Source organism: Monodelphis domestica, chromosome 7 (genome assembly GCF_027887165.1).
Source record: "Monodelphis domestica isolate mMonDom1 chromosome 7, mMonDom1.pri, whole genome shotgun sequence".
NCBI classification, from domain to species: Eukaryota; Metazoa; Chordata; class Mammalia; order Didelphimorphia; family Didelphidae; genus Monodelphis; species Monodelphis domestica.
In genome coordinates, this window is record NC_077233.1 from 194,315,724 (window position 1) to 194,329,725 (window position 14,002).

The following is a 14,002-nucleotide window of genomic DNA, read 5'->3' on the forward strand; positions in this document are numbered from 1 at the left end:
GGAATGCCACCCGCACACACTGACCCTTCTGTGTGCAGAAGAGGAGCGGGCAGCCAAGGAATGCCGGGTCTGAGGTGGGACGAAATCAACTACAAGTCTGTGAGAACCACCCAAAAAAAAAAAGAAGGAAAAAGAAGAGCTTGTGTGCACACTGGATGTTCCCTGTGGCTACTTCTGGGGCTGCAAAGTATTTTCGAATTCTCAAAGTGTTACTTTTGACATGTTTTGAATTTTGGACGTCTTATTCCAACTAAATGACTTGGAGCCCCAGGCCTATTGGGTCTGAGAGCAGGTCTAACAGAGTCCTCTAAGAAGCTGCCAAGAACTAAGAGAGTCATTCTTTCTGTACACAATACAGCCAGACAATTCTCTGCTCCGGTAATTCTTAAGAAATCTGCCGGCGCATGCCAATTTACCATCCAGTAGGTTTTTGCTGTGTCCAGCCTATACTAATTAAAGGAAAGGAGTGAGAAAGGCAGAAAAGAGGCCTTAGGAGACATCTGTGTAAGATCAGATGTTTAAGCCAAGATGTTAGCGATGTTTCCATAACAAGTGGGGAAACCACATTAGTTCAACAGCCTACTCCATTCTAGGGACATTATGTTCTTTGCAAACATGGGACATGTGAAAAAGATACACTGAGGATATGAAGATCCGAGTTTGTATTCTGGAGCCCTCCAAGATTTATATTTACTTATTTTTAATTTTAATTTATATTTTTACATATATCTTATGTATATTATTTATATTCAGGATTACTAGTCCCCTCCCAGATGCTACACATTATATATATACACACATACACACATATACATATATACATACACATAAAATTTCATGTTTATTATTTAACGTATATTAAATTTTATTTTATTTTTAAATTTATGCATTTTATGACATTTTATTATATATTACTTATATTTTAAAATAAATATTAAATTAAAATATTAATTAAAAAACAACATTCTATTTTATACATATCTAGATATAAATATTACATAATATATTTATAATATATAGATAAATATATTATATATGTGTGTATATGTCTATTTATTTTTACTCGTTTATTGACCTAAGCTAGGTAAAGAAGCACGTGTGTGTGTGTGTGTGTGTGTGTGTGTGTGTGTGTGTGTAACCTGAAGGATTCTCTTTTCTGTTTCCAGCAATAGCATTTACTCATTTATTTTCCACCACAAATAGTTAACATTCTCCAATTCACTACTTTGTAGCTTTTTGCAAATCTACATTCAACTAACTTCTGACATTATTACTGCTTCCACTTCAAGAATTCCTTTCTGGCAATATCAAAAGGAATGGAAATTCTTCTAAATAAAAATAATAAATGATCACTCGGGACACCAGGCAAAGTAGGAGCTAGAGACCAAGCAAGCTCAAATGGAAAAAGGCCAGCTTTCTTAAGCCTGTTTCCTCTTTGTGGAGCTGGTCTCTGGGCCATCCTTTTCACAGAACGGGAGCAATGGTACAATTGAGCAGGGAGAGTTACAAAGTGGGAACGGGAAAACTTGGATCATTTTCTAGTTTCTCAAGTCTGATCCTCCCCTTCTGGCTTCCCTATTTGTTTCCACGGTTTCCTGGTTTCAAGGCCAATTCTCTATCTAACATGGCATGTTGCTTCTCTCAAAACCAAACACAAAGGGCAGCTTGGTGGCTTAATGGAGAGAGAGCCAGGCCTAAGGCAGGAGGTCCTGGGTTCAGTTCTGGCCCGAGACACTTCCTAGCTATGGACCCTGGGCAAGTCACTTAATGCCAATTGCTTGGCCCTTACTGTTCTTCTGCCTTGGGACCAATACTTAGAATTGACTCTAAGACAGAAGGTAAGGGATCAAAGAAAAACCCCACAAATGATTTGGTAAATGTACACACACACATATGTATTTTTAGATGTAATTATATTTACTATATTTCCTCTATAATTACATTTCACACACACACACACTCACACAGAGCTATTCCCTTTCTGCATCAGAATAGTTCATTAGAGAGATGGCTCAATGATCAAGAAATAAGGAACAATGCAGCCCACACCATCAATGCATGTCACTTAAACTCTGTTTACCTCAATTTCCTTATCTGTAAAATGGAGAAATTATAATACCTCCTCCCAGGGTTGTTGTGAGGATTAAATGAGATAATATTTGTAAAACATTTAGCCCAGTGCCTGGTGCACAGATTATGTGTTAGCTATTATAATGATGATGACATTATTATATATTATAATATTATATTTAATAATATAACATTATTATTCCTGCATAATGTATTGATATACTATATTAGACTAATATAAAATATGATTATAGTTAATATTATTATTCTATTATATATTTATTAACACTATTGCATAATTATAATAAATATAATTAATATATTAGAATAACAAAATATAAGATTATATTTAATATTATAATTGTTAAGCTATGTAGCTATGTTATATGATTATAATTTTAATAAATGTATCTACAATACATATATAATTATAACATAGATAACAAAATATTATTATGTTATAAATAATAATATTATTATATATAATAATATTATAATGAGGATTAGATGATGATGATATAGTAGTCCTTTATGGTTTACAAACTATTTACTTTCCAACACCCTTGTGATATGGTGGCATACGTCTTATTCTCTCTACTTTACAGATGTTAAAACTGCATCTCAGAGAGGGTGGTCAAAGCCATCTAGTTAAAAAATGGTGAGGACAGCTGGGTGGCTCATGGATTGAGAGCCAGGCCTAGAGATGGGAGGTTCTGGGTTCAAATATGACATCAGACACTTCCTAGTTGTGTGATCCTGGGCAAGTCACTTCACCCCCATTGCCTAGCCCTTACCATTCTTCTGCCTTAGAACCATTACATAGTATTGATTCCAAGATGGAAAGTAAGGGTTTAAAAAAAAAAGTAAATGGGTAGAATTTCCACTCCTCCCACAGGCTCTCTGAGGAATGTCACACCTCTTTCATTCTGGGAGAAGAGCAGAGCAGCCAGCTTACCGGCGTCCAAAAGTAACTTCACAATCTCAAAGTTGGAGTGAGAGACGCTGTAGTGGAGGGCCGTGTTTCCATTGCCATCCGCCATGTTGATGATGTACTGCAAGACCTCAGGGGAAACTTCCTCAAAAGCAGCAATGTAGTCTCCAACCATGGCAGAGATGGCTGCCTTCTGACTCGATACCCGAAACCATTCATGCTGGATGGTATTGAGACAGAATCTCTGGGGGGAAAAAAAAGGTTGCAATCATTTTCCCTACTTCTATTTATAGGTTTTTAAAGTCTGAAGCTAACAGTCCTGAACTCCGGCCTTTTATAGTCAAAAGTAGGCAAGAATCTGCTCTCAGAAACAATGCATCCAAAATTGGAGCTTCTACCTCTTTTTCTAGTCAATGCCAACAACAACAAAATCACATGTTATTGGGCCATCTTAATGAGCCGTCAAATGAGATATTGCATTTATTGTGCTTTTTTACTAAAAAGCACTGGATAAAGTTGAGTTGCTGATATCATCTTGGGCAGCTAGGTGGCTCGGTGCATAGAGCATCAGGCTTGGATTCAGGAAGACCTGGGTTCAAATCTGGACTCCATTTCTTATTAGCTGTGTGACCCTGGGCAACTCATGTAACCCTGCATGCCTTAGTTTCCTCATCCCATCCTCAACGAGTTGTAGAAGGAAATGGCAACCCCCTCTCGTATCTTTGTCAAGAAAATTCCAAATGGGGTGATCAAGAGTTAGAAACAACCTAACAACCAAGCTGATAGTGTGAACGAAGAAGAGCCCCCAAAAGACGCCTTCCCCGGACTTCTTAGAGAACGAGTTTCAAGAACTGTAAATAACACGGCCCTTTTCCAATACGATGGTTCGTTTTGCTGAATTTCCCCCCCATTTTTTTCCTTCTTTATCATAAGGGACGGTATATACGCCCTTAGCCATACTCTACAAATGACTTTCCCCAAATCATTAAGTCAACAGACTCTCTAATGTCCTCAGCACTTTGCCTTCCTCCTCTTGACCTACCGCCACCCTCTTCTTTCCTGGGCCACAAAACACTGCATGAGCGAGTAGACTTCATTCACTGAAACAACTGAGAATAAGAACAGCCACCTGCCTTTATAGCATACTTTACAGTTCAAAAGCATCCTAAAGGCAGTGTCTCATTTGATCTCTGCAATCAACTTGCCACAATTGTAATGTTAAGTATTATGATGCCCATTTTAGAGATATAGGTCACTTATGTTTTTTATTTTTTAATTTAAACCCTTACCTTCCATGTTAGAATCAAGCCCAAGACCTAGGACAACCTGTTACTAAATAGTCTGCCACAACTTTATCTAGATTTCAGTTACTTAACCTGTAAAATATCAAGGCTGGTCTAGAATCTCTCTGTCTCTCTCTCTGACTTTTAAACAATTTCAGGGTTTATTTAAAATCAAGTATAGAACACGTAAAATCCAGGGGAATTGTGCGTCGGTTACGGGAAGGGCTGGGGGTCGGGGACGTAAAGAATATGATTCTTATAACCAAGGAATAATGTTCTAAATTGACTAATTAAAAAATAAAATAAAATCAAGTATAGATATGCAAGAATATAAATGGCCCCATTTAGGAGAGTCAGCCCATGAATCTTGTCCAGTTCTATCTCTAATGTTATGAATTAAAAAAAACAATTTTGCTGTTGTTGAGTTGTTAGTTTACAATTTCTTCTTTACTCCGTTGTTGTACTATTACATTGGTCAGTGCAGAAAAACCTCCACAGCGTGTGACTGTCCAGTTGATGTTTGGGAGCTTTCCAAAGGCTCCTGAGCTCTGAACTGCCAGAGAAGGGAAGAACTAGGAAAGCAGCAACCAGTCCCAGTTTCGACCAAGTCAGAAACTCAAGGAGTTCGTTGGCAGGTCTGGTTGGTGGGATTCAGTTCATGTGGTAGAATAAAAACCGTCTTTTTCTAGGACGTTCATAATTAGCAAAGCAACCTTAATCCACTTGTTTTCAGTCATTTCAGAGCCTCCTCCTGGAAATGTGAGAAGGCCACCGTGGTTGTTCTTAGGGTTAAGAATAGTTGTGGAAGGCATTCCACCTCAGAAGATAATGTGCACTTTTGAAATAAGAAGGAACGCTGACTTCTGCCCAGACAGCAAGCACTGACCAAAAAAAAAAAAAAGCCTCAAATCCTGGGCTGCTGATCCCTAGACCATGTGGAACAGACAGATGCAAAGAGCTCCGACGACATGCACATGTCCATTTCTGAATACGTGCCTCAACGATGAATGCATACTCCCAAGAAAAGTACAGGGCGGGTAAAGAATCTCGACACAGGATGGAAGGAAATGGTCCCTGGGTTGCTTACCCAGAGAACAGGCAACTTGACTGATGTGTGGCCCACTCATTCCATTTATGGTTCAGGAGAGGAAAACAGCTTTAGGGGCAGACTTTGGCTAGTATGGGAGCAACGCACCAACTTTACAGAGACCATTAGTGGGGGCCTCACGTTGGTCCAGCTTACCATATCTTTGCTGGTCAGAGCTTTTGGATCATTGATGTTATTTTTCAGTAGATTGCATGCAGATAGCATCTTTTCATTTAATTCGTACCTAAAGATAAAAGGATGAAAGCCAATTGGTTTAGATTTGTAAGGAGTAATTCTCACAATAAATTCTTTAATCCTTTAAAATATAAGATAAAATATAAGAATATATTATTCTAAAAAAATCAGATGGCCCAAAGGTCAAAAAAAAAAGGCTGGCTGGTACTTGAAACTCTGTATTTAGATTTTACATTCACCTCTAGCTTCTAATATTTGCTAGACATTGAATTCTTTTTAGTAAAAAACTGTTTTTGCTTTTACCACAGTTCTTGATATAAACATCACAAAAGAAGTTAAAAAATCATTATTGATTCCATAATAATAGGCTTAAAATATTATTATGTATTATTAATGACATATTATTTATAGTAATATAAATAAAAATTATTTATACATATAACTAAAATATTTTACATGTAAATGAAAATATTTATACGTAGAAATAATTACTTGTAATTACAAGTAACAAAATAATTTTTATTTATTATTCTTATTTATACACTGGGATTATTCTTATTTATACATGAGGATTATCATATTCATTTAGATTATTTTTATTTATACACTAAAATACAATAAGAGCACATTTAATTGATCAGAAAAACAAGTACTTGTTTTGTTTGCTGGGAAAAAAGTGCTTCTTTCAAAGACATGAAAACTTAAAGACAGAACAAAGATTTGGATTACTTAAACACATTTGCAAATAAACATAAATCAATAACACTTACCTTCTACTAATGCAGCTGAACTTTTAATTGCCAAATAAAACTGAGCGGAATTTGGAGGTGCTCTTTACACTTATCATATTGAAGTTTTAGTATATTATTCATCTATTCCTTTTTTTTAAAGAGTCTAATCCATATTTCTTGGTAAATACCAAGAACTCCTGCACCCTTAACTAAGTATATTTCAGAAAATCAAGAGTTTTTATTTGGGATTTTATTTCATTTAGTTATTGATGGTGTTCCCACATCTAGTCCTAGTGGTATTTTCCACTGGTCAACTTATAACAAAATAATGAAAGCTGCCTGACACAGTTCATCTTTATAATTTTTACTTTTAGTTGAGAACCATCAATTTCTACTCAACAAGGCAACAATTCTGTAATAATGACTCTTAATTTTATTTCTCATTCCTTTCATTCTTTCCTTTTTGGACCAAATAGAACAGAATGGATCAATACATGAATGTTAATTTTTGTGCCTTAATGCTCATTCTACATTGCATTTTTCTTGCAAGGAAATAAATGACTAAAGATAAAAACTTTAAAAAAAATCAGTTAAAACTGTTTCTGTCATTAAAGAAATTCAATTTCTCTTAGAAGTAATAAAGATGAGGACAACTAGGTGGCTCAGTGTATTAAAAGCAAATGGGACCTCAGATCCTGGACAAGTCACTAAGTTCCATTGTCTAGCCCTTACTGCTCTTCTGCCTTGGATCTAATACACAATATTGAGTCCAAGGTAGAAGAAATGGGTAAAAAAAAATACTGTAGAGTTTAGAGAAACCTAAGGGGATCTGGGAGGGTTAATTCCAGGTGTAAAATTGGGTCTAGCACTTTGAAGGGCAAAGATTTCAGAAGTCTCCATGGTGATCAGAAGCCACGTCATCCTTCTCAGCATCATAAGATGCTGTCATACTCCCTAGCTTGCCTGTAAATAGAACGGCTAGAAATATGAACTGTGGTGGACTGGCCAGCTTTGTTTTTAAGGAGTTCTGGGCAAGATTCTTCTAGTTAGACACCTCTATTGCAGCCGAAGTAAACACGACACACACGATAGGGAAAGGGGGAGGGAAGACGAGTGTACCACACCTCTCTCTGATTTCCACCTTCTCTGGCTTGCTTTCTTGAACCTTTATCTCATTTTCCACACCGACGGACCTGAAACTTTCAACATTAACTGCATGCTGCCCTTCCGCCATTCCCTGAGTGTTCTCCTCCACCAACTCCTCTTCCAGGACATCACATTCATCATCTGACTCAGAAGAAGAACTTTCATCTGAGCTGGAATCATCGCTTGAGGTTGTTTCGTACCTAGGTAGCAATGGGGATTTCAGGAGATGCACAGCTGTGTCCAGACAGACCTAGGGACACGACTTTACAGATTTCTGTTAGGGTATATGGCATGAGGGTTAGTGGAAAAAGCACGGGTCTAAGGGTCAGAAGACCAATACTTTAGTCCTGTCTGCCATGCCCTGTGTGATTGGGAGTAAATTACTTCATCTTTCCTGCCTCGGTTTCTTCATCTGTAAAATGAGATGATTGGACAAGATACTCTAAGGTCCTCTTCAAGAAGGCTTTAGTGCCAATGCTTCAGGACTTTCAATTTTTTAATCCTAAATTATAAATACTGACCCCTTCAAAAGTCATTTAAAGTTCTGTGGCTTTATGAGTTAAGGGACCCAGAATTCTGAAAAGAATAAAATATGCTGGGCAAGCAATGGATATGATAAAAAGCTTTAAAATAAAATTCCATCCCATCTATTGCACAATAGAGAAACACTCTTATGAGCCCAATGCAAAAGCCTACAACTCTTAATTTTATTTCTCATTCCTTTCATTCTTTATCTCTCTTTTTTTTTGAATTGGCTAGAACAAAATGGCCCAAAACTTGGAATGTTAATTTTAGGTGCCCTGATTATCATTCTACATTGTATTTTTCTTACAAGTACTTCTAGAGGAATTTTGTTAGGATCAAAATTTTCTGGAGACTATATATTCATTTGTAATTATTTATTAGTGAAATTTGGAGCTGGAAAGAAAGAAAAGCACATAGTCATCTGGCTGCACTTAGCTAGTCTGAGTTTGCGGCTTCCTTTGTGCCTCCCTGTGTTAGCCAAGAAAGGCTGTGCAAAAGAGCCATGGGAGGCTTCCTAGACAAAGCCCATGAGCAAGCTGCCCCACCAGGCAAAATTCCAGACCAAGAGCCAAGCCCCTTGCTGCTCCTCAAAGCCTAATTTATAATCCTATGATGTCATTCCTTGTGGATCTCTCTGGTTGGACAGACCTGACCTCAGTCTGGACCAGAGGCTAGTCTTCCGGACACCAAGAGTTACAGGGAACAAGTGGCAAGAGCAGGAGGCCTCCAGCATCCTCTCACAGTACACAGGAGCACCCAATCAAAAGGTGGGGCTAAAATCTACCGAAATGGGTTTTCAGAACTTTCCTTTCTTAAAGGAAAAAGGGGTACAATTTATAATAAATCTGCACATTTTTATGCACACAATTTCCAAAAGCTATTTGGGTTTCTTTGCACTGGTTAGTGGACTTGGCCATTTTGTAGAAAAAATGTTAGGGAAAAGAAAGGAAAAAAAAGTGTTAGGGAAAATGACATAGAGAAGAAAGGGGCCTTTTGGAAGAAAAGAAAACTGCAATCACTAAATACTGGATACAGTGCACTCTATTTTGTGATACCATAATCAGAAGGTCCCTATCATGGTTGCTCATTAATTATAATTATATATAATTATATGATTTATATAATAATTATGTACAAATGTAAGCATATAAGTAATATTCTCTATTTATATTCATATATTTAAATGTAATATATTAACATATGTATATTTAATATATTAATATAATTTAATAACTTAATATAGATAAATAAATAGATGTTAAAATACAATAAAATAGAACTATATAATGAATAATATATTATATAAATAGAATATATTTAATGCTTTAATTTAATAATTTAATGAATATAAATAGTAAAAAGATAACTATAATAAATAAAATAAAATAAATATAAATTATATATAAATGTAATATATATGAAATATAAAAATATAAAAATAAAACTAATAAAATATTAAAAAGTCTAAGGTCTTTCAAGCACGGAAAGCTGTCGTTTCTTTTTAAGTCTGTACCTTACATCTTGAACTCAATATCAAGTACTGGTTCAAAGGCAGAGAAAAATGGTAAGGGTTAGGCATTTGGGGTTAAGTGACTTGCCCAGGGTCACACAGAGAAAGCGAAGTCTTAAGGCACGGTGCTAATTTTATCATGGTCTTTCATCTTCCTTTTCAGTTATGTTTAAAATTCTGACCCTAAGTTAAGTGAGCACTGTTCGAGGGCTGGCAGGAATATTTCAGGAAGAATATTTTCTTTAGCAATCAATCAGAAGTGAAGGTGAGATTTGTTAACTTTCATTAGATCCTCATTGGAGAAAAGACAGGTGGGATTAAGAAGGTGACAGAAAAGACTCTCAGAAAGATTTTCCTGGGTGTTGCTGTCTTCAGTCATGGCCCGAGGCAGTGGCAGCCTAGAAGGTGATTCGGTATAGGAAAGAAGAAAAGGAGACAACAGGCTACTGGTGAGAGAAATAGTGACCCTCTTTGGCCTTACCCTCCATTAATGCCGACAAACTGAAGATTCTTTTTAGTACTGTTGGATTCTTTTTTCCCATCTTTCTTCATAATAGACTTCAGTGTACCGTCACTATTGGCACATACTGGGAAAAAGAAAATAACAGCCAGGAACATACATCAGTACGGACTGGACACAAAGTGAAGGTGTCTCCCCAAAACAAAATCATACATGCACTTGAACTCCTTTCTGTGGATGATACCATTTACTCTGGGGCAGATTGGCTTGAGAAAATGAAGCCAAGCCTGTTGGAAACTGATAAGCGTAGGAAGAAATCATACTTTCAAAATATACATTAAACACATCTCTGGAGGCAGCTGGATGGCTCCAGAGTGCCAGGCCTGGAGATGGGAGGTCCTGGGTTCAAGTCAGGCCTTAGATACTTCCTAGCTGTGTTACTACCACCAGATAAGTTGTTGCTATAGCCCTTACGGATCTCCTGCCTTAGAAAGAATACTTGGTGTCCATTCTAACACAGAAAATAAGATTAAAAAAAAAAAAAAGAAAAGCATTGCTAGAGTAGAGGTGCAAAGTAAGATGACACTATACTATGTTTCAGTGTATAGATTTGTCTTCCTCAAGTATACTTATTTGTTATAAGAGATTCTACCTGGGGAGAAGAGAGGTTGGTAGGCAGTGATTATGTTGCCCACCCCCAAAAAAGGAGAAAAAAAGAGCATTTGTAAAATTTATAAAAACATACACGATAACAGAAGGAATTTCAGAAGAAGGTACAGACAAATGGGGCAGTTTTGGTGCTTCATGTTAAATTGAACAAACATTAATAGTAGCTACCACTTATATAGTCATTGGGGGGGATTGTGCGATGCTTTTTTAAACAACTTTTTTATTTAGAATATTTCCCCATGGTTATATGATTCATGATCCACCCCCCCCCCCCCGCCCTCCCCAGTCTTTTTTTTTTTTAAACCTTTACTTTCTGTCTTGGTAACAATTCTAAGACAGACAAGCAAGGACTAAGCAAACAGGTTAAAGTGATTTGCTCAGAGTCACACAGATAGGAAGTGTCTAAGGCCACATTTGAACCCAGGTTGAACCTCCTGACTCCATGCCTGGTGCTCTATTTATCCACCTAGCTGCCCCTGTATAGAGCTTTAAGGCTTGAGAATTACCCACAAGAGTGTCTAAGGCCATCTTTGAACTTGTGTCTTCCTGATGCCAAGTCCCATGATCTAACCACTCTAATACCTGGCTGCCTCACTAATTTAAAATATTTTTAAAGGAATACTCTAACAGAACTTTAAAGTTTCACATACAATCCCCTTTTTTTGTCCTTTGTACATTAAGAAGTTCATTTTTATTAAGTTCATAATAAAAAAAGATATTGAAGTACAAAAATAGCTGTTGCTGAATCAAATTTCTTTTGCCTTTAAAGTATTACTAAGAAAAACACATGAAACTTTTCTCCTGATTATCAAATCAATACCTAAACCTGTGATTTCATTAGTAAAGGGACTTTCAATTATAAAACTACCTCTTCTGGGGCAGTGAGACAGCACAGTGAAAAGAGCACCAAGCCTGGAGTTGGGAGGACCTGGGTTCAAATATGGCCTCAGATACTTCTTAGCTCTATGACCCTGGGCAATTCACTTAACCCTAACAGTCTAGCCCTTTGCCATTTTTTTGTCTTAGAACTGACACTAGGAGGGAGGGATGGAGAGGGATGGAGAGGGAGGAAGGGGAGAAAGAAAAGAAGGAAGAAAGGAAGGAAGAAAGGAAGGAAGGAAGAAAGGAAGGAAGGAAGGAAGGAAGGAAGGAAGGAAGGAAGGAAGGAAGGAAGGAAGGAAGGAAGGAAGGAAGGAAGGAAGGAAGGAAGGAAGGAAGGAAGGAAGGAAGGAAGGAAGGAAGGAAGGAAGGAAGGAAGGGAGGGAGGAAGGGAGGAAGGGAGGAAGGGAGGAAGGAAGGAAGGAAGGAAGGAAGGGAGAAAGGAAGGATCTCTTCCAATGCTGGTCAGGACCTTCCTGTAATGCATGGTCTTAAGGAGTTGCCTAGACCACTGACACATTAAGTCATTAACCCAGAGTCACACGGTCAATATGTGTCAGAGATGTTCAAGTTCCTAACTTTGAGGTCAGCCAGGTCCATGATGCCTCTCCATATAGCAATTATACATTGATATAGAGATATTTTCCTCTTCAAATACAAATGCAAACAACCAACCAAATAATTATGCTTAATAAATGTTTGTTCAATTACATTTAATCCAGATAACCAGAAATGTCTAATGTGAGATCATGATACTAAGAAATATATCTAACAAGTGTGTTGAATTACCATAAAGACCAGCAGCAATCTGGTCATCTGTTAGGTTAACTGGAGATGTATTGTCTTGAGAGGGGAAGGACTCTTGGTCAGGGCTAACTCCTATCATGGTAACCTTTGCCCCTTTTCTGGTCCCATCCTCTTGTTCATGCATTGTAATTTCAGCATTGGAAGTCACATCTGATGAAGTAACATGACTGTTAGAGATACATTCCAAGTTATGTCCTGGTAAGAAAAAGGAAGAATGAGAGAGAAAAACATTTAGGGCTGGTATAAACACATCTAAATACAGATATTTTTCTTTTAAAATGTTATTTTTATTATTTAATATAATATTTTATTTCTCTACTTTTCTATTACATGTACTAACAATCTTTAATATTCATTTCCCAAAATTATGGGTTCCAAATTCTCTTCTTCCCTTTCCCCGACTCCTGCCTCTTTGAGAGGGAAAGCAACTTGCTCTAGGTTATACAGAAGTGATTATAAATGCAGATATTCTAAAAAAAAACAAACCACACAGATTAAACAATACACATCATGGAATTGGATTACTTGTTATTAGCCAATAATGTGTGTGTGGGGAGTGTTGCCCCCATAGTTTATAAATTAATTGCAAATATAAAAAACTCCTCTGACTTTTTTTCTAAGCAAACAAACCAGTGAGCTTTCTTCATTCTCCATCCTCAATTTCCAATTCTTCAACCCTAGTTCAATGTCTCATTGAATTCAACCAATTATTTATCTTTTCTACCTCCACATTTCTCCCCTCTATCCCCTTCTTTCTACTCATACAGCCCCCAACCCTAGACCAGTCCCTCTTGTCATGTCTTGCCAGGACTACTGCCACAGCCTTCTGGTTGGTCTCTTTGTCTTGAGACTCTCCCCATTTCTATCAATCCTCTGCCCAGCTACCAAAGTGGTTTTCCTAAAGAATGGATCTGTCCCTGTTACTCCTAACTCCCTAATTCTTTCAGAATCATAAAAAGTCCTGTGTTTGTCCCAAAAAGCTCATCCCATCCTGGCCCTCATGAACTTTAAAACTACTCCACCCTACTTAGACCGTACTTTAGGGGAAGATAAAGTTATAATCTCCTGATTGTAACAATGGAGATACTTGGTCTAACAGAATCAGGAATGTCTTGTGAACTCTACATTGCTCCACCCTACTTAGTCTAACAAGGTCAGGCATGTCTGCACCCATACTTAAGGATTAAGTATCTAGGAGGATGACCTTCAACAGACATGTGAAGAAACAGCTGACAGACCCTGGGCTGTCCTAAGTCAAGCTAAGCTACCATTGGTACAGATGAGACGCAGGAAAGTGATGTAAAACTGTCTATATAGGGTGCATCACTTCCTCTCTTTGGGGTCTTTCCCCGGAGAGGTGGATCTGGCTGGTGATTTCCTGTGAACAGATCTGGGTGCCAGTTTGATCCTGGAACTCAAGCCTGGAGGAGCTCCCTCAGACAGCTTCCTTGAGACAGTCTTGTGGTGAGTGATAAGACTGACTTCCCTTTCCTTTGGCTCTCAAGGGAGGCCCCCTTGGCCAAGGCCTTTAACTCCTGCCTGGCTCAACCTGAGCCAGAACAGTTTAAATTAACTCTTTCCTCTCCCTCTCTCTTATCCTTAATTCCTTCTCTCTATATTAATTAAAATCACCATAATTTCCAGCTGACTTGGGTATTTTATTATTTGGGATATCCCATGGCGACCAATAATTAAATATAGTTTAGGTC

The 14,002-nt window shown here is 37.5% G+C and overlaps 1 protein-coding gene across 5 annotated transcripts in view; it reads right to left on the reverse strand.

The window, feature by feature from the left end:
• Positions 1–14,002, reverse strand: part of KANK1 (KN motif and ankyrin repeat domains 1) — a 282,637-nt gene that overhangs the window by 8,122 nt on the left and 260,513 nt on the right. For 4 of the 5 annotated variants that reach the window (XM_007498584.3, XM_016423970.2, XM_056806225.1 and 1 more), the window contains 5 exons: positions 12,276–12,488; positions 9,960–10,065; positions 7,422–7,643; positions 5,528–5,615; positions 3,026–3,245 (listed from right to left, as the gene is read on the reverse strand). In XM_007498584.3, coding sequence (XP_007498646.2) covers positions 3,026–3,245; positions 5,528–5,615; positions 7,422–7,643; positions 9,960–10,065; positions 12,276–12,488 — 849 coding nt within the window. The remainder of the gene's footprint in view (positions 1–3,025; positions 3,246–5,527; positions 5,616–7,421; positions 7,644–9,959; positions 10,066–12,275; positions 12,489–14,002) is intronic. The other variant, XM_056806226.1, reaches the window with a different exon arrangement.